The sequence below is a fragment of the Callorhinus ursinus genome, unplaced genomic scaffold, assembly GCF_003265705.2.
Source record: "Callorhinus ursinus isolate GAN/ISIS: 27379988/994484 unplaced genomic scaffold, GSC_fseal_2.0 scaffold40, whole genome shotgun sequence".
Classification (NCBI taxonomy): domain Eukaryota; kingdom Metazoa; phylum Chordata; class Mammalia; order Carnivora; family Otariidae; genus Callorhinus; species Callorhinus ursinus.
Window position 1 is genome coordinate 3,449,892 of NW_027397102.1, and position 20,776 is coordinate 3,470,667.

Here is a 20,776-nt window from a genome sequence, read left to right on the forward strand (position 1 = left end):
CCTGCTTGTGTTCCCTCTCTTGCTGTCTCTCTCTCTGTCAAATAAATAAATAAAATCTTTAAAAAAAATTTAAAAAAGTTTCTTTTTGGAAGGAAAACACCATAAACAAAGTCAAAAGACAAGTAGATTGAATTTATTTCTTATCATAGATGAAGGTTAATTTTCTTAATATATGAAGAGGTATTATCAATCAATAAGAAAAGAAACAACCCAAAAGATAGTACAGGATATGAATTGACAATTCACGGAAAATCCAAAATGTTACCACTTAAACATAAGAAAAGATGTTAACCCTCACTTTTAATAAGAATAAAGCAAATTAAAACTACATCGAAATGCCATTTTTCACCTATTAGATTGGTAAAGATAATACACAATTTTGTTAACACTGTGTTTGTGATCTCTTATGTATTGCTGATCGAGAGCCAATTGATACAGGCTCTCAGCAGGGGAATTTGGCAATGTCTATCAAAAGTAAAATTGCACATGCCCTTTGCTTTAGAAGTTCCACTCACAGGAAGTTATCCAACAGACATAGTTGCATATGTATGAAATGAAATACTATGTTCATTATAGTATTTATTTTATTCTATTTTTTATTATAGCAAAAGACAAGAAAAAAACTAAATGTTAATCACTGGGGACTAGATACATAAATTATAATACGTCCATATAGTAGGATACTAAGCAGATTTTTAAAAAAAATGGGTGGGTTTTTATTTTTATTTATTTATTTAAAAATTTTGTTTAAAAAATATTTTATTTTTATTTATTTTAAAGATTTTATTTATTTATTTGACACAGAGAAAGAAACAGCTAGAGAGGGAACATAAGCAGGGGGAGCGACAGAAGGAGAAGGAGAAGCAGGCTCCTGGCTGAGCAGGGAGCCCGATGCGAGACTTGATCCCAGGACCCTGGGATCATGACCTGAGCTGAAGGCAGACACTTAACTGACTGAGCCACCCAGGTGCCCCAAAAAGATTTTATTTTTAACTAATCTCTACACCTAACACGGAGCTTAAACCCACAACCCAGAGATCAAGAATCACACGCTCCACCAACTGATCCAGGCAGGCACCCTCATGGATTTTTATTTTTTAAAGAATTTTTTTTAAAGATTTATTTTTTTATTTTAGAGACAGAGGGAGAGAGAGAGTCAGCAGACACCATGCTGAATGCAGAGCCTGACATGGGGCTCGAATCCACTACCTGGAGATCACGACCTGAGCCAAAGCCAAGAGTGGGATGCCCAATTGACTATGCCACCCAGGCGCCCCCAGTTTTTAAAGACTTCTGAAACTTAGGGGGTGCCTGGGTGGCTCAGTCAGTTAAGAAATCTGCCTTTGGCTCAAGTCATGATCCCAGGATCCTGGAATCGAGCCCCGTGTCGGGCTCCCTGCTCAGCAGGGAGCCTACTTCTCCCTCTCCCACTCCTCCTGCTTGTACTTGTGCTCTCTTTCTCTCTCGGTCAAATAAATAAAATCTTTAAAAAAAATAAATAAAAAATAAGACTTAATAGCTTTATTGAAATATAATTCACATACCACAAAACTTGCCCTTTTAAGATGTACAATTCAGTGGTTTTTGTATAGTTGTGCAACTATCACCATATCTAATTTTAAGAGCTTTTCATTAACCCAAAAAAGAAATGTCTTGCCTGTTAATAGTCACTCCTAATTCTTGATATTAAGTATTTGAGTCTTCTTTCTTTTTTCCCTTGGTCAGTCTAGCCAAAAGTTTGTCAATTTTGTCAGTTTTTTCAGAAACACAGTTTTTGGTTTTGTTGATTTTCTCTATTCTCTCTTTTTATTAATTTCCACTCTAATCTTTAATTTCCTTCCTTTTGCTTGCTTTACATTTAGTTTGCTCTTCTTTTCTAGTATCTTAACATGGAACGTTAGGTTATTTGCGATCTTTCTTATTTTTTAATATTGACATTTATAGCTACACATTTCCCTCTGAGTACTGCTTTCATTTCAGTTACTGTACTTTTCAATTCCAGACTGTCCATTGGGCCTTTTTAATAATCTTTCTCTCTCTTTATTGATATTATTTACTTGATGAGATAGTGTTCTCATATTTTTCTTTAATTCTTTGTTTTAGAGATTTATTTATTTTAGAGAGAGAGTGTGAGTGGGGGGGAGGGGCACAGGGAGAGGGAGAGAGAGAATCCTCAAGTAGACTGCCTGCTGAGCATGGAGCCCGATGTGGGACTCCATCCCAGGACCCCGAGATCATGACCTGAGCCGAAATCAAGAATCAGCCACTTAACCGACTGAACCACCCAGGCGCCTCCATCTGATTTTTTTGAATAATGTTTCCTGGATTGCTGAAAGCTTTTATTTAATTTCCAAATTTCAAAAAAAGTTGGTTTTGACAGTTTTGCCAGTTTTCTCATTGCTTTTATGGAGGAGATAATTTTCAAATGCCTTTACTACACCATTACTGATATTCTTTCAGTAGATATTTTTGAATAAAAGCTTTGTAATTTGTTATATACTCTTTAGTCACTTCCCAGAGTCTTTAAAGAGTTGTTTTTTGAACCTTTTGTTCAGTCTTATCATTGCTTTTGGGGGAAAGTCTTTGCTGAGCTCCACACACAGTCATTCCAGAAGTTCTGCTACTCCATTTTAGAATTTAATACCAGGCTGAACTATAACCTCACCCAAGACATAAGGCAAGATGCATTTTTAGACAAAGGTATAACACTTTTGTCATCCATTAACCTTCTGTAAAAGTAATATTGAAGACTAAAAAATCTAGAGGGAAACAAGACATTGAGTTCAAGAAATGATAGATGTCAAATCTTCTATCACTGAGCAGTGACAGGAAGACGGAGACTGACTTAGTGAGATCTTCTTCTATTTAACCTTTTGCAGCTGGGACCATATCTTTGTTCAATGTAATTTTATATAAAAACAGCATTCTAATGAACATATCTGAAGGATATTAATAGTGCAGATAAGATCTTGTATGTTCATCCCATATTACAATTCATGTTTAATGGAGGAAAAAGTAGATTTCTTAATAACAAAACCTTTGTCTCTAACAGGTGAGAGGAATGACATGTGCCTCCTGTGTACATAAAATAGAGTCTATCCTCACAAAACACAGAGGGATCCTCTACTGCTCTGTGGCCCTGGCAACCAACAAAGCACATATTAAATATGACCCAGAAATTATTGGTCCCAGGGATATTATCCATACGGTTGAAGTAAGTGGTAAGATTTTGCATTTCTGTGTTCTTACCTATTCAGTCAGCAGTCCGTTGAATCACTTCAATTTTGTAGCAGACAATGAAAAAGATCTGGTCCCTTTCATTACTCTCAATTAACATGTCTCAAATTTAACATAAATGTGTTTACAACCTTTTTTTTTCTTGGTCTTTGTCGGGAAGAGTTAGGCAAAGGCATATTGGCACCATTAATCAGGAGTAGACTGAAGGTAGAACCACAAATCTTTTAAAAATATTTAGAAAATGGCAGTAAAGTACAATTTGTTATAAGATTAATCATTAAGAAAGCAAGCATCATGCTAGATGCTTTACTATACCTAGATCAAAGCAAGCAATGTAATTTCTAAAAATTTGTGTAGAGTTGACACAACGATGTTATGTTAGTTTCGGGTATACAACATAGTGATTCAACAACTCAGTAGTTATGCTATGCTCACCACAAGTGTAGCTAGCATCTGTCACCATACAACACTATTACAATACCATTGACTTATGTTTACTATGCTATACCTTTTTTTTCCAATGACTTAGTCATTCCTTAACTGGAAGCCTGTATCTTCCACTCCCCTTCGCCCATTTTACCTATCTCCCATCTACCTCCCCTCTGGCAATCATCAGATTGTTCTCTGTATTTATAGGTCTGATTCTGCTTACAAATGATGTATTTTTAAGTATGAAATTTAAAAAGACCAAACCCTTTTATTTGTCACAAACTTATCTCGTGTTTTTCAGTAAATCAAGTGATAGTACATGTGAAAATGCTTTAAAAGTTTTAATGTGGTATAGCCTTATTGTTATAATGATTGGAGCATATTAATAGTTCCGATAAGATCCTATTAGTGTAGATAATAATACCATTAACATCTTTGTGAAGCTAGCATTATTGAGTATTTACTATGAGCCAGTTACCAAAATTGCAAAGCTTCAACTCTTAATTTAATTCTCACAACAGTGCTGTCATCTTCATTTTGGATGTGACGAAACCCAGGTTAAGAGAAGTTAAGTTGCTTGCCCAAAATCACATAGCTAGTAAGTGTCATAGCTGGGATTTGAGCCTATTCTTTCTTTTTTTTAAAAAAAGATTTTATTTATTTATTTGAGGGAGAGAGAGAGAGCTCATGCAAGCAGGAGGAGGGAGAGGGAGAAGCAGACTCCTTGGGAGTCTGACACGGGGTTCGATCCTGGGACTTCACGATCATGACCTGAGCTAAAGGCAGATGCTTAACTGACTGAGCCACCCAGGTGCCCTGAGCCTAGTCTTTTTGACTCTAAAGCTCATGCTTGCTTTTTTCACTGTGCTGTGCTACACTGCCAACAAATGTAAGATGGCAGTATTTTCCCTAGCAGTTGAAAATACAGTGTGTGTTACCGTCTATGTGCATGAGTCTTACTTATGTGTAGTTTTCTTTAATACTTCGTTTTATTAGGGAAAATTTTTGTTCATGTTCTTTTTCTGAGAGAAGAAGAGTAGAAACTGCATCTGCAAAGACTTGATACTATGGTGCTAACTTTTGTGGCCTATTATTCAATTTCCTGTACTTGTTTGGGGGATGGATGGATAGATGTCAAAGCTAAAATTTTTAAAAAGTGGTTAATGTACATCAATACTAGTGGATGATGCTTGTCTAAATGTAAGATTTGTGATTTTACTATTGAATTCTGTCTTTATTAGGTCATCAAACACTGATCCTGCTTTTTTCTAAAATTACGTATTAGAGGCTTTAGCTTACTTTTTGTTATAAGAATCTTAGTGAGGACAGATGCACTTGTTAGTGGACAACTAAGGACTAGTGGACTAACTGAGGACAGCTCACTCATTAGTTTGAGAACAGTAGGGTAGACATTAACTAGAGTTAAGGAACTATTCATTTCTTTGATGAAAGGTTATAAACAAAAGCAGTTAAGAGGAGGGAGCATATTTTCATCTTTGCAGTCACCAGAGTGACTTACACTCAGTAATTGAGTTGAATTCAAGTTCTTAATGACAGTACTGTGTCTTAGAATTTCTCTATATAATATTTTTATATTCAGTGAAATAATTGTTTTCTCATGAATTTCCTTAGAGCTTAGGTTTTGAAGCTTCTTTGGTCAAGAAGGATCGATCAGCAAGTCACCTGGACCATAAACGAGAAATAAGACAGTAAGTTCTTTTGGTGTGTCAATGAAAAACAGATTTTGATTCTTTGTTACAGATTTTTTTAAGAGAGAGAAAGAGTGAGGGAGAGGCAGAGGAAAAGGGAGAGAGAATCTTAAGCAGGCTCCACACTTAGCACAGAGCCTGATGCAGGGCTCGATCTCATGACTCTGAGATCATGACCTGAGCCAAAATCAAGAGCTGGATATTTAACCAATTTAGCCACCCAGGTGCCCCCTTTGTTATAACTTTAACATCCTGTCGACATGTCAGTTTTTACAATGTCATCCTTATATTGGGTGAAGTGGTCACAATTTGTATTTCCATATAGTACATAGAACTTTTAACCATCAGCTACTTACCAAAATGATTTTTCTTTTCTACATAAGGTGGAGACGGTCCTTCCTTGTGAGCCTCTTTTTCTGTATTCCTGTAATGGGGCTGATGATATATATGATGGTTATGGATCACCATCTTGCAACTCTTCACCATAATAAGAACATGAGTCAAGAAGAAATGATAAACATCCATTCTTCTATGTTCCTGGAGCACCAGATCCTGCCAGGATTGTCCATTATGAATTTGCTATCCTTTCTATTGTGTGTACCTGTACAGGCAAGTGAAATGGTAGCAAGTATATATGTTAATAATGAAAAATAGCAAAATGTGACAGGCAAGGCTATTTTCAGTTGCAAAACAGATATTAGCCAGAAGTTTTACGCTAGATGCTTTATAAAAATAATCTCAAACTGAGTGGTTAAAGTAGATAATAAATTCCATTTAACTCCTAAGGATATTGTTTAACAACAAAGCAGAGAAAAAGAGTTCAATTCAGATTTAGACATGAATTTAGCATTCATATCTGCTGTTGCGTATAACTTTATGTTTAAAGTTATAATAAAATAGATATTTTACTTATTTATATTTGTATTTAATATTCTATAGTAAACATATTAAAATTAATTATATTACTATTATATCAAGTATATTAATATATTTTAATGATTAACTTATATAAAATAAAATGATGGTGATAATTATAATATTATGTTATTATTTTAATTATTTATCCCTGGTACTGAAGTACATTACTTTCTTTATGTTTTCAACTCTTCTTTTCAGATAAACTTTTACTATGGAACACTTCATCTAATAAATTTATTCCTTTTTCTGATCCTTATAAAAGGCAGTGATGATTTTAAGAACATCTTAGTATGTTTCTCTATACTAATGAAAAACAAGCTTTTCAGTTATGTTTACCAATGAAGACAGCCAGCAGTTCCAATAGCTTGTGATATTCCACTTAGGTTGAATTTTAGGCAGGGGAGCTGAGTTTTATGTAAAAAAACCATTGTCAAAAGAATGTAATTGTTTTCTTAGTTCTTGTTTTTGCTAGTATCTAAAAGAAAAATCTAAGAATCATCTGACTTTCTTTATATTATGGAATATCTGTTGGCTTATAGAGGACAGCTGCCAAGGACTTGTACAGCAGTTTGGATCTCAACATACACATACCTGCTAAAATATAAACATTATTGTTTCAGCTTAAAATCTATCCTTAGTCACCATACATCATCAGTTTTTGATGTGGTGATCCACGATCCATTGTTTTCGTATTGTATGGTGACTAACATAACATGATAAAATTTAAAAAATTAAAAAAAAAAAGAACTCAAGCTCTGGGGGAAAAAAAAATCTATCCTTAGTGTTTACGGATTAGATAAAAGCAAAAGGAAATTAACCTTGAGACTGTATCTTTGTTACTGAGCTCTATATATGAATTTCAGCATTTTTTAAAACTAATTATTGTTTCTATATTACAGTTTTTTGGAGGCTGGTACTTCTACATTCAGGCCTACAAAGCACTGAAGCATAAAACTGCAAATATGGATGTACTGATTGTGCTGGCAACCACCATTGCATTTGCCTACTCTTTGGTTATTCTTCTGGTTGCAATGTATGAAAGAGCCAAAGTAAACCCTATTACTTTCTTTGATACACCTCCTATGCTATTTGTGTTTATTGCACTAGGCCGGTGGCTGGAACATATAGCAAAGGTAAAGTAAGAAGGAGTGACATTTGTTAAAATCTTGGATGGATAAGTGATCATATTTTCTAGACCAGTTATTGGAAATATACATTGATTTATATAGTTAACAAAAGAAGTGCTTCCATTTTGGTAACATTTTAAGTTAAATATTCCTTTAGAAGATTTACCAAACTTACGGAATTAATACTTTAGATAGGACAGTATATCCATGTTTATTTTAAGAGAGAGACATTTGCTAAGTACTTACTTATATCACATTATTAATGGAAAAATTGATGTGACCACAAGATTTAAAATAATGATGGAAAAAATATTTACCCATAATCCCTTGCTATAATGGAAATTACTTTCTAATTCTGTTCTGCGTACCTTTATATTTTACAGAGTGGCAAACATAGTATCCATACTAGTTTATCCTTAACGCTAGGAAGTTTTTTCCCCATTTTTGCAGTCCAGATATAATTATTTGGTATTTTCTAAATAATATTCTGTCAGATCATTGTGCTGTAACTCACTAAACCATTTTGGTTTTGTTCTCAGATTGTTTCCCATTTTAAATTTTAGATAATCCTGCATTAAACATATTCGTGTTTAATAGTAATTTCTGTTGAATTAGTATCTTAGGATAAATTACAAAGTATGTGAGTAAAGGGCATAAATCCTTTTGTGGCTCATGCAACAAGTTTTAGCATTCTTTTGTCAGTAAGAATATGTTAGTGAAGTAGTTTTACTGCAACTTCATCAGCATTAACTCCTGTATAAATTCTTGCTAAGTTAGTAGGCATTAAATGGTGTCATAGAGTTGCTTTTGTTTGCATTTCTTCCATTAATAGCAGGAATAAACATTTTTCTACACATGAGGTATTTTATTTCTTCTTAAATTAATTGCCTAATGATGTCCTTTGCTCATGTACCTGAGTTCCTGATGTTTTTCCTGTTAATTTATGTTACTTTTTATAAATTACACCTAATAATACATTTTATATTTTGTATACTTTGTATTTTTGAAGTGAAACATTTTCTAATTTGAACTAATTAATATTCCTAAAGCTATCTTTTTGGCAAATGTTAAGTATTGTATCTTTATTTTAGGTAAAACCTGAGCTTTTTCTTCCTTAGCATTGTTAACATGTTTGTTTTAATTTATAGGGCAAAACATCAGAGGCTCTTGCCAAGCTAATTTCACTACAAGCTACAGAAGCAACTATTGTAACTCTTGACTCTGATAATATTCTCTTAAGGTATTTATTTTCATTCTTCCCCCTTATCTTTTTAACTTCTTACAAAAAATATCAAATACACCCAGAAGTAGAGAGAAGAGTATAATGAACCCACATCATCTATCTGCCAGATTTAACAATTATTCACATTTTGCCAAACTTCATCTATACATTCTATCTTTATATTGTTGCAGTAGTATTTTATTTATTTATTTTTTTAAAGATTTTATTTATTTATTCGAGAGAGAGAGAATGAGAGATAGAGAGCACGAGAGGGAAGAGGGTCAGAGGGAGAAGCAGACTCCCCGCCGAGCAGGGAGCCCTATGTGGGACTCGATCCAGGGACTCCAGGATCATGACCTGAGCCGAAGGCAGTTGCTTAACCAACTGAGCCACCCAGGCGCCCTGCAGTAGTATTTTAAATTCCAGTCATTTTGGTTTATTGCTAAATATTCCTGTAGTATCTCTAAAAATAGGACATATTCTTATGTAACTATAATAGCATATTGCATTTAACCAAATTAACAATACCTTAATATCATCTAATATGTATGTAGTCTATTCTCATTTCTCCTGTTGTTTCCAAAAAGTTATTTATTTATTTTAGAGAGGGGGAGAGAGAGAGTGCAAGAGAGTGAGAGTGAGTGCACACACGTGAGTTGTGGGGGGAGCACATGGGGAAGAGCTGATGGGGAGGGAATGGAAAGGAGACAGAATCTCAAGCAGACCCTGCGCTGAGCACAGAGCCCAGAGCCCATTCCCAAGCTTGAGCTCACCCTGAGATCATGACCTGAGCAAAACCAAGAGTTAGATGCTTAACGGACTGAACCACCCAGGTGCCCCGTCTCCAAAAGTTTTGTTTCTTTCTTTGAAACGGAAATCAAACAAGAGCCGTGTGTCAAAGCATTTGACTGACGCGTTTCTTTTAATATAGAACAGCTCTGGGACACCTGGGTGGCTCAGTCGGTTAAGCGTCTGCCTTTGGCTCAGGTCATGATCCTAGGGTCCTGGGATCGAGTCCCGCATCCAGCTCCTTGCTCAGCGGGGAGCCTGCTTCTCCCTCTGCCTGCCGCTCCCCCTGTTTGTGTGTGTTCTCTCTCTTCCTCTCTCTGACAAATAAATAAAACCTTAAAAAAAATCTTTAATCTAGAACAGCTCTTCCATCCTGTTCGCCCTCCCTCCCCCCCTCCACGCCCTGCCCCTTACAGGTGACTTGTTAGATAACCATCCATCAATTGCCCTGTAGAATATCACACAGTCTGAATTTAACTCTTTGCTTCCTTGTGGCATCATCTAACTTGTCCTATAACTCCTGGCACCTGTAAACTGGAAGTTAGAGCTAAAAACTTGATAAGATTTCATTCTTTAAAAAAAAATTTCATTCTTTTGTATTTCTCATTTGTATACTCATAAAATTATGTAGGCAAATTTACACAATAAATTGTTTTTTTTAAGATTTTATTTATTTATTTGTCAGAGAGAGAGAGAGAGAGAGAGAGCACAAGCAGGGGAAGCAGCAGGCAGAGGCGGAGGGAGAAGCAGGTTCCGTGCTGAGCACGGAGCCCAATGTGGGACTCGATCCCAGGTCTCTGGGATCATGACTTGAGCCAAAGGCAGACACTTAACCGACTGAGCCACCCAGGTGTCCCATAAATTGTTTAATTAAATAAAACCCCTCACATTATTTTCTAAAGCTTTCATTTATTCTTTCAGTCACTACTGAACAAATATATCCTTTGTGCCAGGTACTGAGCTGTTCCCCAACAGTAACAGGACTAACACTGTAGCTCCCAGCTTAAATGTTAGGTCTAGTTTCCATTGGTAGCAATTATGGAGCCACAAGCTTGAGTTAAACCAGTAAGCTTGCATGGAAAGATCAGAGTGAGAAACATATTTTCCCAATGCTTTTTATTTTAACTCCTATCCAGTGAAGAACAAGTGGATGTGGAGCTCGTACAACGTGGAGACATCATTAAAGTGGTTCCAGGAGGCAAATTTCCAGTGGATGGTCGTGTTATTGAAGGACATTCTATGGTAGATGAGTCCCTTATCACAGGTATAGTCTTTCAGAGGATCATGACATGAAAGTAAAGTGAATCCAAAGTGTTAATAAAAAATAGGAATAAAAGATGGAGAGCTTTTTGTAGAAACTATGGAATGAGTAAATGATGAGTAAAGAGAATAGGAATTCTTTTTAAGACTGTATTAAATAAATTTCTGTAGATTTACTTTGTGTTTTTTCATTATGCTACTGAAAGCTTTTTTCACTGATGATTGTTAATTACTAGAACGTTTAACCAAAGGCAGTTGTCTCATTCTGATGTAGAGCCCAAGAGACTTCGGCAGATTTTCCCGAGCAAATACCTATTTGTTTTCCTGCCCTAAAGACTGGTCTGGTCGGAGCTGGAGTATGACTCCGGGTTTTCCACATCAGGGTCTGCTCAAAGAAATTAGGCCTCCGAGTAGTGTTAGAGAGCTTAGATCACTAAGGCCAATCTGGAACAGAACCAAAAGAATACCTTTCCTGTCTGAACCCTCAGGATAGTCCCAGAAGAGGCTCAGTTTATGGACTATGAGGAAATAATTTCGGGCTCTGTATTTCTCAATAGGGTGCTATTGCCAGTTCAGATGGGACAATTCTTCTGGGGGGACTGCTTGCACATTTTAATATATTTAGTATCCCTGACTCTGGCCCACTAAATTGGAGTAGGAGCACCCCATTGTCCACCAGTAGTTATTATAAACAAGAACTCCCACATTTCTAAGTGCTCCTTGGGAACATATTGAGGACCAATGATCTAAGACTAGGGAGCAACTTTAAAAGTGTCTGACACGCAAATTTGTGAAGCGTTCCATATTTAAAAAAAAAAAGTATCTTTGTATAAGAGCTGACTTAATAGGTTGTTCTAGTTTAAGATATGTGTCCCTGGGGTTGGCCCAGAACTGACATAAGGAAAAAGGGAGGGCAACCTTCCCCTAGGCATTTATCCAGATTCTAGGAAGTAAGAATCTCCTTTCTACATATTTTTGACAGTTAATAAATAACAGCACATTTCAAGATAGTATGTATTTATGCTCCCTAAATCTGTCTTTACTCCTTATACAGGGGAGGCAATGCCTGTGGCCAAGAAATCTGGCAGCACAGTAATCGCTGGTTCCATTAACCAGAATGGGTCACTACTTATCCGTGCAACCCATGTTGGAGCTGACACAACACTTTCTCAAATTGTTAAACTTGTGGAAGAGGCACAAACATCAAAGGTAACTTAATTCCCTGGGAGAAACAGAAAGTATTTTTTTTAAAAGACTGCTCAGTGTAAATCTTGATCTAGTGTTTATATTTTCCTTTAACTCCAGTTGCATTAATAGGGAGATTATTAAAATATTTGTGTGTAATACCAAATATACTCTGTATTCATTATCAAAAAGGAGACTTTGATACAAGTATTATTATTATTATTGTTAATATTCTAGGCTCCTATCCAGCAGTTTGCAGACAAACTCAGTGGCTACTTTGTTCCTTTTATTGTTACTGTTTCCATCACTACCCTCTTGGTTTGGATTATAATTGGATTTCTGAATTTTGAAATTGTGGAGACCTACTTTCCTGTAAGTGACTTGTAACAACTCTTTACCATACATAAAACAGTTTGTGAATCTTTTGCATAAACTATTAATTGGAAAATAACTTTAATGATCACTAGTATCTTTATGGGCCTGGAATGGGAGGGTAATAAGAATAACATTTGCATTTCTATAAATATAAAAATTTCCTCCTGAAAAGATTTTTTTTTCATTATTTTTATTACTTTTTCATTATTTTCATTATGATTTTACCAAAGCGAGTACTGAACTTTTATATTTTATACCCAGTCTCATTCTCAACATGACTCTGCTTTCTCAAAGGACTGTAGGTAATATTGAGAAAAACCTTGGGATCTCAGCTCTGCCATATACCATCAGTGTGATCTTAGGTCAAATTAATTTCTCTCTGAGCTTCAGTTTCCTCATTTGTAAAGTGAGATTCTAATAATACCCATCCTGCATAACTTGCAGTTGTTGTGAAAGTTAAATAAGATGATATATCGGAAACACTTTGTAATTTATTAAATGCTTTATAAATATAGGGTAATATTAGTGCCTGTTCCTCTGTAGTTCTATGATAGTCTCTAAAGTATGGTATTGTAAAGTGGTAAAGTAGACCTGGATTGTGCCTCATATTATATAACCTTTAAGTCACTTCTGTTATCCTTGGTTTTGTCACCTGTAATGTAGTGATAATAATACCTAAATTGCAAGATTGGAATTAGTGTTGGTGAAAACATGCACATATGACACATATTAAAGCATAAGCTTTCATGTCTATGAAAGTCCCTTCCAACTGTTTCTGTATAGATAAATACCTCTTAGGTGAACGCTTAGTGTAAGTATTTGAGAACTTTGTAAGAACCCAGCACCATAACGTCATTACTACTAAGAAAGTCTTACTTTGTTGTATTTCTTTATTTTTAAAAATACCATGCTGTACACTGTTTCATGTTGTTTGTCCCTTCAGTTTAAGAACAAGTAGAATCAGGAGAGTGAGGGTGAGATGTAGAGCCTTACTGGGGACCTGAAGAGACACTTGTCGCCAAGAAGAACATTTTGAAGATTTTGTTGTCTAGAAGAGGTGTCTCTGGGATCTCACTTCTATATATTTACTGAAGATTGGAAAAGAATTAAATTAGGGGCGCCTGGGTGACTCAGTTGGTTAAGCGACTGCCTTCAGCTCAGGTCATGATCCTGGAGTCCCGGGATCGAGTCCCGCATCGGGCTCCCTGCTCGGCGGGGAGTCTGCTTCTCCCTCTGACCCTCCCCCCTCTCATGTGCTCTCTCTCTCTCTCATTCTCTCTCTCTAAATAAATCTTAAAAAAAAGAAAAGAATTAAATTAGGGCCATGGGGCACAGAAGGTCACAGTACCTCTGATCTTTGCCATCTCCATTGATAAAATAGACTCTTTCCAGTTTGGCTCTTTCCAGTCATCAATGCTCCTGAGACAATCATAAAGGATTTTCTCAATTATTCATTGGAAGAGAGGTTAGAAGACTCCCCAACTCAGGTGTTACTCACTTCCCTCTGGTCCTCGTCTGTGGCCATCTTCTCCATTAGTGGTATGACTGGCTCCTTTTCCACTGGACTTTTTGTCAACAGCTTTGGCAGGCACAATTCAATGCTTATTGTCAACCTATTGGCTGTTGCTGGTGGCTGCCCTATGGTTTTCCAAATTAGTGGAGTCTGTTGAAATGCTGATCCTGAGGGGCCCCTGGGTGGCTCAGTTGGTTAAGCAGCTGCCTTCGGCTCAGGTCATGATCTCGGGGTCCTGAGATCAAGCCCCACCTCGGTCTCCCTGCTTGGTGGGGAGTCTGCTTCTCCCTCTCCCTCTGCTGCTCCCCCTGCTTGTGCTCTTTTGCTCATGCTCTCTCGTTCTCTTTCTCTCTCTCTCTCTCTCTCACTCAAGTAAATGAATGGAATCTTTTTGAAAAAAAAAAGAAATGCTGATCCTGGGCCAATAGATTATTGACTTCTTCTGCAGATACTGCACAGATTTTGTGCCTATGTGCATTGGAGAGATATCTCCTACCTGCCCCATGGTGGCAGGTTGGGGGGCTTTGGCATTCCTAACCAGCTAGGCATTGTCAGGATTCTGGTGGCTTACATATTTGGTTGAAAGTCATCTTGGAGATTGAGGAGCTTTGGCCTCTGCTGTTGGACTTCACCATCATTCTAGCTGTCCTGCAAAGTACAGCCCTTCCATTTTGCCCTAAAAGTCCTAGAGTCTTGGTCTTTAACAAAAGGGAAGAGGAGAGTGCCAAGGAGATCTTCTAGTGATTGTGGGGTACCCAGGATGTGACTCATACAAGATATCAGGGAGATGAAAGATGAGGGTGCTAGGATGGCATAAGAAAAGCAAGTCACGGGCGCTTGGGTGGCTCAGTTTGTTAAGCGACTGCCTTCGGCTCAGGTCATGATCCTAGAGTCCCGGGATCGAGTCCCACATCGGGCTCCCTGCTCAGCAGGGAGTCTGCTTCTGCCTCTGACCCTCTTCCCTCTCATGCTATCTCTCATTCTCTCTCTCTCAAATAAATAAATAAATAAAATCTTTAAAAAAAAAAAAAGCAAGTCACTGTGCTGGAGCTCTTCAGCGTGTGCAGCTACTGACAGCGTATCGTCATTTCCACCATGCTCCAGCTCTCCCAGCAGCTCTCTGGAATCAGTGCCGTGTTCTGTTACTGAATAGGAATCTTCAAAGATGCAGGTGTTGGGGAGCCATTGGTGTGGGTGTGGTGAATACTGTCTTCATGGCAGTTTCTCTGTTTTTGATGGAAAGGGCAGGGAGGAAAACTCTACATCTGACTGGTCTTGGAGGGATGGCTTTTTGTTCCATTCTCATGACTGTTTTCATTGTTATTAAAGGACAAGTATAACTGAATGGGCTTTGTCTGTATTACAGCTGTCTTGGTCTTCATGCCCTTTTTTGAAATTGGTCCAGGCTCCATTCCCTGGTGTCTTGTGGCCAAACTCTTCAGCCAGGGACCCTACCCAGCTGCAATGGCAGGGGCTGGTTTTTCCAACTGGACCTCCAACTTTTTTGGTTGGGCAGCTCTTCCCCCTCAGCTGCATTCTGTTTAGAAGTGTGCGTTTGTGTTGTCTTCACTGGCTTCCTTGTTATCTTCTTGGTCTTTAGTCCCTGAGACCCAGGCAGGACTTTTGAGGAAATTACACAAGCCTTGGAAGGGCAGGTGAAAGAGGCCAGTAGGGCTGACAAAGGCCCCATTGTGGAGATAAACAGCACCCTTCCCGTTAAGGAGGTCTAAGCCATGCTTCCTTCCTGTCTCCCTACCAACACGAAGAAGCAAACTCTGCCTGAATGAGAGAGAGAGAGAGAGAGAGAGAGAGAGAGAGAGAGAGAGAGAGACTTCATCAGGTTGTAACGCAGGACTGTTTCTGAATGCTGCTACTTGATTCTTTTCTCTTCCCACACACTTCATGAGCACTCAGAGGAACCCAGTGCTGGAGTTAGTTTTATCTTCAATGGGTTTTTAAGCATTTTATTGCTTGGACATTCTCTTCTGTTTAGGAGAGACCAACTGAACCTTCCTTCATTTCAAAAGGAATTGGCTGCTTGGCATATGACAGCTTTGCCAGCTTTTCCTCCCTCGGGTTCTATATTGCCTCACAAGGACATACAGGAGTGTAAGAGTGAGGTTCAGTCTCCCCCACCCCAGACTTAACAGGAAGCAGATCTACATGAGTGTGGAGGGCAGAGAGGGATTAAATAAGAGCACCTTCCTTGCTTCTATACAGCTCTGCAGAGAAAATTAATTGGAGTTTTATTTATCTTCTGGTATTATTACATAAATATTTAGTTCTTTAAGTGTAAAGCAATTTTACCAAATAATGAGAACATAAGGAAATTGAGGGTAGAGGGATGTACTTAAAGAGAGGTTATAGGGTGGAAGATTTAATAGTGGAGAAGTCAAGGTGCAATAAGAAGGGAAGACTCTAGAAAGAAATGTAAGATGTTATTGAAGTGTACATGATGTGGTATGTGAGATTTGCCTCTTAAAAATTCCTGTCCTTCAGGTGGAAACTCTCAAGTTTAACTTCTCAGGCAAGTCATGTGCCTATATTAAGAAGCTACTGGTTTCCTTTGGAACTTTTTTCTTTGTTGAAGATTATATGTAGTATTACTTGAAATCTAGGATGATTACTAAAATAGGCATTGTAGTTAATGGTGGTTGGTGGATTCTGATTTTGGATGGAGTCCAGAGAAGGGAAGATTAATTCTAGAAATCCTTTCTCCCCTCAGTGGACCAAAAAAGTTCTTGCCCATGTAGCAGACTCTTTTTTTTTTTTTAACTACTCCTAACCACCCATATGGTGGGGGAGACCTCCAAATGAGCAACCCAATTTTGTTTTTTAGGAGATTTTAATTGTTGATTTTTATTTTTTTGAAAGTTTTAATTTTAATTCCAGCTAGTTAACATACAGTGTTATATTAGTTTCAGGTATACAATATAATGATTCAATAATTCCATACATCACCCAGTTCTCATCATGACAAGTCCACTCCTTAATCCCCATCACCTGTTTAACTCGTCCCTCTATCCACCTCCCCTCTGGTAACTATCAGTTTATTCTCCATAGTTAAGAGTCTGTTTCTTGGCTTGTCCCACTCTCTCTAGCTTTTTTTCCCCTTTGTTTGTTTTGTTTCTTAAATTCTACTAGATATAAGTGAAATCATATGGTATTTGTCTTTCTCTGACTGACTTATTTAGCTTAGCTATAATGCTAGCTGTCTAGCTCCATCCATGGGGTTACAAATGGCTAGATTTTATTCTTTTTGACGGCTGAGTAATATTCCATTGTAAATATATACCACATCTTCTTAATCATTCATCAATTGATAGACAGTTGGGCTGCTTCCATATCTTGGCTATTATAAATAATGCTGCCATAAACATAGGGATGCATGTATCCATTTGAATTAGTGTTTTTGTATTCTTTGGGTAAATACCCAGTAGTGCGATTGCTGGGTCATAGGGTAGTTCTGTTTTTAATTTTTTGAGGAATCTCCAACTGTTTTCCAGAGTGGCTGCGCCAGTTCCCACCAATGGTGTAAAAGGGGTTTTCTCCACATACTCACCAACACCCATATTTTTCTTGTGTTGTTGATTTTAGCCATTCTGACAGGTATGAGGTTGTATCTCATTGTGGTTTTGATTTGCATTTCCTTGATGATGAGTGATGTTGAGCATCTTTTCATGTGTCTGTTGGCCATCTGGATATCTTCTTTGGAGAAATGTCTATTCCTGTCTTCTGCCCATTTCTTGATTGGATTTTTTGTTGGTTTTTTTTGGGGGGGGTGTTGAGTTTGGTAAATTCTTTATAGATTTTGGATACTAACCCGTTATCAGATATGTTGTTTGCAAATATCTTATCCCATTCTGTAGGTTGCCTTTCAGTTTTGTTGATTGTTTCCTTTGCTGTGCAGAAGCTTTTTATCTTGATGAAGTCCCAATAGTTCATTTTTGCCCTTGTCTCCAGAGACATGTCTAGTAAGAAGTTGCAACGGTCTAGGTCAAAGAGGTTGCTGCCTGTGTTGTGCTCTAGGATATTGATGGTTTCCTGTCTCAGATTTAGGTCTTTCATCCATTTTGAATTTATTTTTTTGTATGGTGTAAGAAAGTGGTCCAGTTTCCTCATTTTGCATGTTGCTGTCCAGTTTTCCCAACACCATTTGTTGAAGAGACTGTCTTTTTCCCACTGGATATTCTTTCCTGCTTTGTTGAAGATTGATTGACCATATAATTGTGGGTTTATTTCTGGGTTTTCTATTCTGTTCTATTGGTTTATGTATCTATTTTTGTGCCACTACTATACTGTTTTCATTCCTACAGCTTTGTGATATAACTTGAAGCCTGGAATTATGATGCCTACAGCTTTGCTTTGCTTTTTCAAGATTGCTTTGGCTATTCGGGGTCTTTTGTGGTTCCATATAAATTTTAGGATTGTTTGTTCTAGTTCTGTGAAAAATGCTGTTGGGTATTTTGATAGGTATTACATTAAATTTGTAGATTGCTTTGGGTAGCATAGACTTTTTTTTACAGATTTATTTATTTTAGAGGGAGAGAGTGAGCACGAGCAGGGGGAGGGGCAGAGGAAGAGGGAGAAAATCCTCAAGCAGACTCCCCACTGAGCATGGAGCCCAGGACCCTGAGATCACAACCTGAGCTGAAATCAAGAGTCAGCCACCCAACCAACTGAGCCACCCAGGTGTCCTGGGTAGTATAGACATTTTAATAATATGTGTTCTTCTAATCCTTGAGCATGGAATATTTTTCCATTTCTTTGTGTCATCTTCAATTTCTTTCATTGGTGTTTTAGTTTTCAGAGTACAGGTCTTTCACCTCTTTGGTTAGGTTTATTCCTAGGGATCTTATTATTTTGGTGAAATTGTAAGTGGGATTATTTTCTTAATTTCTCTTTCTGCCGCTTCATTATTGGTGTGTAGAAATGCAACAGATTTCTGTAGATTGATTTTGTATTCTGCTACTTCAGTGTTAGCAGTTCTAGCAGTTGTTTGTTGGAGTCTTTCAGGTTTTCTATATATAGTATCATGTCATGTGCAGATAGTGAAAGTTTTACTTCTTCATTACTGATTTGGATGCCTTTTATTTCTTTTTGTTGTCTGATTGCTGTGGCTAGGACTTCTAGTACTGTGTTGAATAAAAATGGTTAGAGTGGACAACCTTGTCCAGTTCCTGATTTTAGGGGAAGAGCTCTCCATTTTTCTCTATTAAGGATGATGTTAGCTGTGGGTTTTTCATAAATGGCCTTTATTATGTCGAGGTATATTCTCTCTAACCCTACTTGAGTGTTTTTATCACGAATGGATATTGTACTTTGTCAAATGCTTTTTCTGCAACCTTTGAAATGATGGTATGATTCTTATCCTTTCTCTTACTGATGTGGATTTTTATCTTGTTGTAAGCCACAGCTTTAAAAAATTCAGAGGAGAATGTTCATAGCTAACTTTGAATTTGTAACCTCAGCTCTGGGAGAGGATTTTTCCTGAACAATTATTATCTTGTTGATATATGTTGTTGCTTTGGCATCATCATATGCTTGTTCATCTGTTACCATGTCAAGTTACCCTTGTTACCATGTTTCCATTGTATTAGGTCAAGTGCCCTTAGGGGCCCATACATTTGAGATAGTGTGAGTAAATGTGCAGTGTAGACCACACTTGAGAGAGTATGAATGTATATGTACTGTCAATTTGCTCTAGTTGGAAGTAGTTTTTTGGTAGCTTGTTTCCTCTATGTTCCTACAACCCCCTTTTGGATAGAATCTGGTAAACATCACTCTGTGTATAAATGACACTGCCTCTGTGGAATTTGTGTCTATGGCTTTTTTCCACACTTTAGTGTTCCATCTCATGTGGCTACCTTTCCTTGTTGGAGAGTTGGGGAAGAACTCCTTAAATCTTGAGATTGAGGGTGGGGGACTCTGTCTTGCTGTAGACCCAGACAATGGAAATAGTTAAGAAGAGTGTGAGATCAGGACATGTGGCTTCTTGGAGGCGCTGGAGGGGAATTGTGGGGGAGAGGGGGGTTTTCTTTTAAGGGGATAAAAAACAAAGACTTCTAACTCTGGAACATTTCAGAGAGTTAGATGAGATGGAGGGATTTATGCTTGCCACAGGTCACGGACACCTCCACAGATCATTTAGTTTCCTAGTATTTTTATAAATGGAAATTGGGCCCCATGACAGTTACTGCCTTTTCCCCCTTTTCATATGTTGCTTGATCTCCCTTTCTCTCCTTTATGCTTACACATTTCAGGCCCTCTAGCCAAACCCTTGCCTATGACAGTATTTTAGTTACCAGTTCTCACGGTTCCCTCTGGTCGTTGAGCCTTGGGATAAAAACTCACAGAGCTATGGAATGAGACTTTGTTGGAACAGGTGACTTCTCCTAATTGCACCTGTGCTTCCGGGTCCTCAAAAACAGTGGGTTGGCAGTAATGCAGTGTGGAAGTTATCCCATTTCTCAGTGAGCAGATTGTGAATATTTCCAAGTGGATTTTTCTAATTATTATAATGTTACTGTGGTTGTTTTGAGATAAAAATTTTGAATGTAAAAAAAAAATAGAACAGGTAGAATCATAAAAACTATGTATCTACTTCATGATATAGGGTCATTAGTATAATATAAAAACTTTTTTAAAGATTTTATTTATTTATTTGACAGAGAGAGAGAGCACAAGCAGGGGGAGCAGCAGGCAGAGGGAGAGGGAGAAGCAGGCTCCCCACTGAACAGAGAGCCAGATGTGGGGCTCGATCCCAAGACCCTGGGATCATGACCTGAGCCAAAGGCAGCTGCTTAACCGACTGAGCCACCCAGGCGCCCCTAAAAATTTTTTTAAATGATTCACATTGGCTAATTACACATTGAACAAGAAGATTGCTGAGAAGTATTTTGGAGTGTGTATCCCTTAGGGATTTTTCTAATGAGTTCAGGGGTGCTTAGGAGATTTCCCTTAATACTGTCAGTTGTATTTACTCACACAGCAAATATTCAGTGTCACTAAG

At 37.6% G+C, this 20,776-nt stretch overlaps 1 protein-coding gene and 1 pseudogene across 2 annotated transcripts in view; both read left to right on the plus strand.

Moving 5' to 3' along the window:
* Nucleotides 1–20,776, plus strand: part of ATP7A (ATPase copper transporting alpha) — a 153,915-nt gene that overhangs the window by 105,964 nt on the left and 27,175 nt on the right. Inside the window, exons 7-14 of one of the 2 annotated variants that reach the window (XM_025882227.2) lie at nucleotides 3,053–3,214; nucleotides 5,299–5,375; nucleotides 5,759–5,984; nucleotides 7,193–7,426; nucleotides 8,569–8,660; nucleotides 10,568–10,695; nucleotides 11,746–11,900; nucleotides 12,114–12,248. In XM_025882227.2, the coding sequence (XP_025738012.1) occupies nucleotides 3,053–3,214; nucleotides 5,299–5,375; nucleotides 5,759–5,984; nucleotides 7,193–7,426; nucleotides 8,569–8,660; nucleotides 10,568–10,695; nucleotides 11,746–11,900; nucleotides 12,114–12,248 (1,209 nt within the window). The remainder of the gene's footprint in view (nucleotides 1–3,052; nucleotides 3,215–5,298; nucleotides 5,376–5,758; nucleotides 5,985–7,192; nucleotides 7,427–8,568; nucleotides 8,661–10,567; nucleotides 10,696–11,745; nucleotides 11,901–12,113; nucleotides 12,249–20,776) is intronic. The other variant, XM_025882296.2, reaches the window with a different exon arrangement.
* On the plus strand, nucleotides 14,172–15,519 carry LOC112820398 (solute carrier family 2, facilitated glucose transporter member 3 pseudogene; annotated as a pseudogene).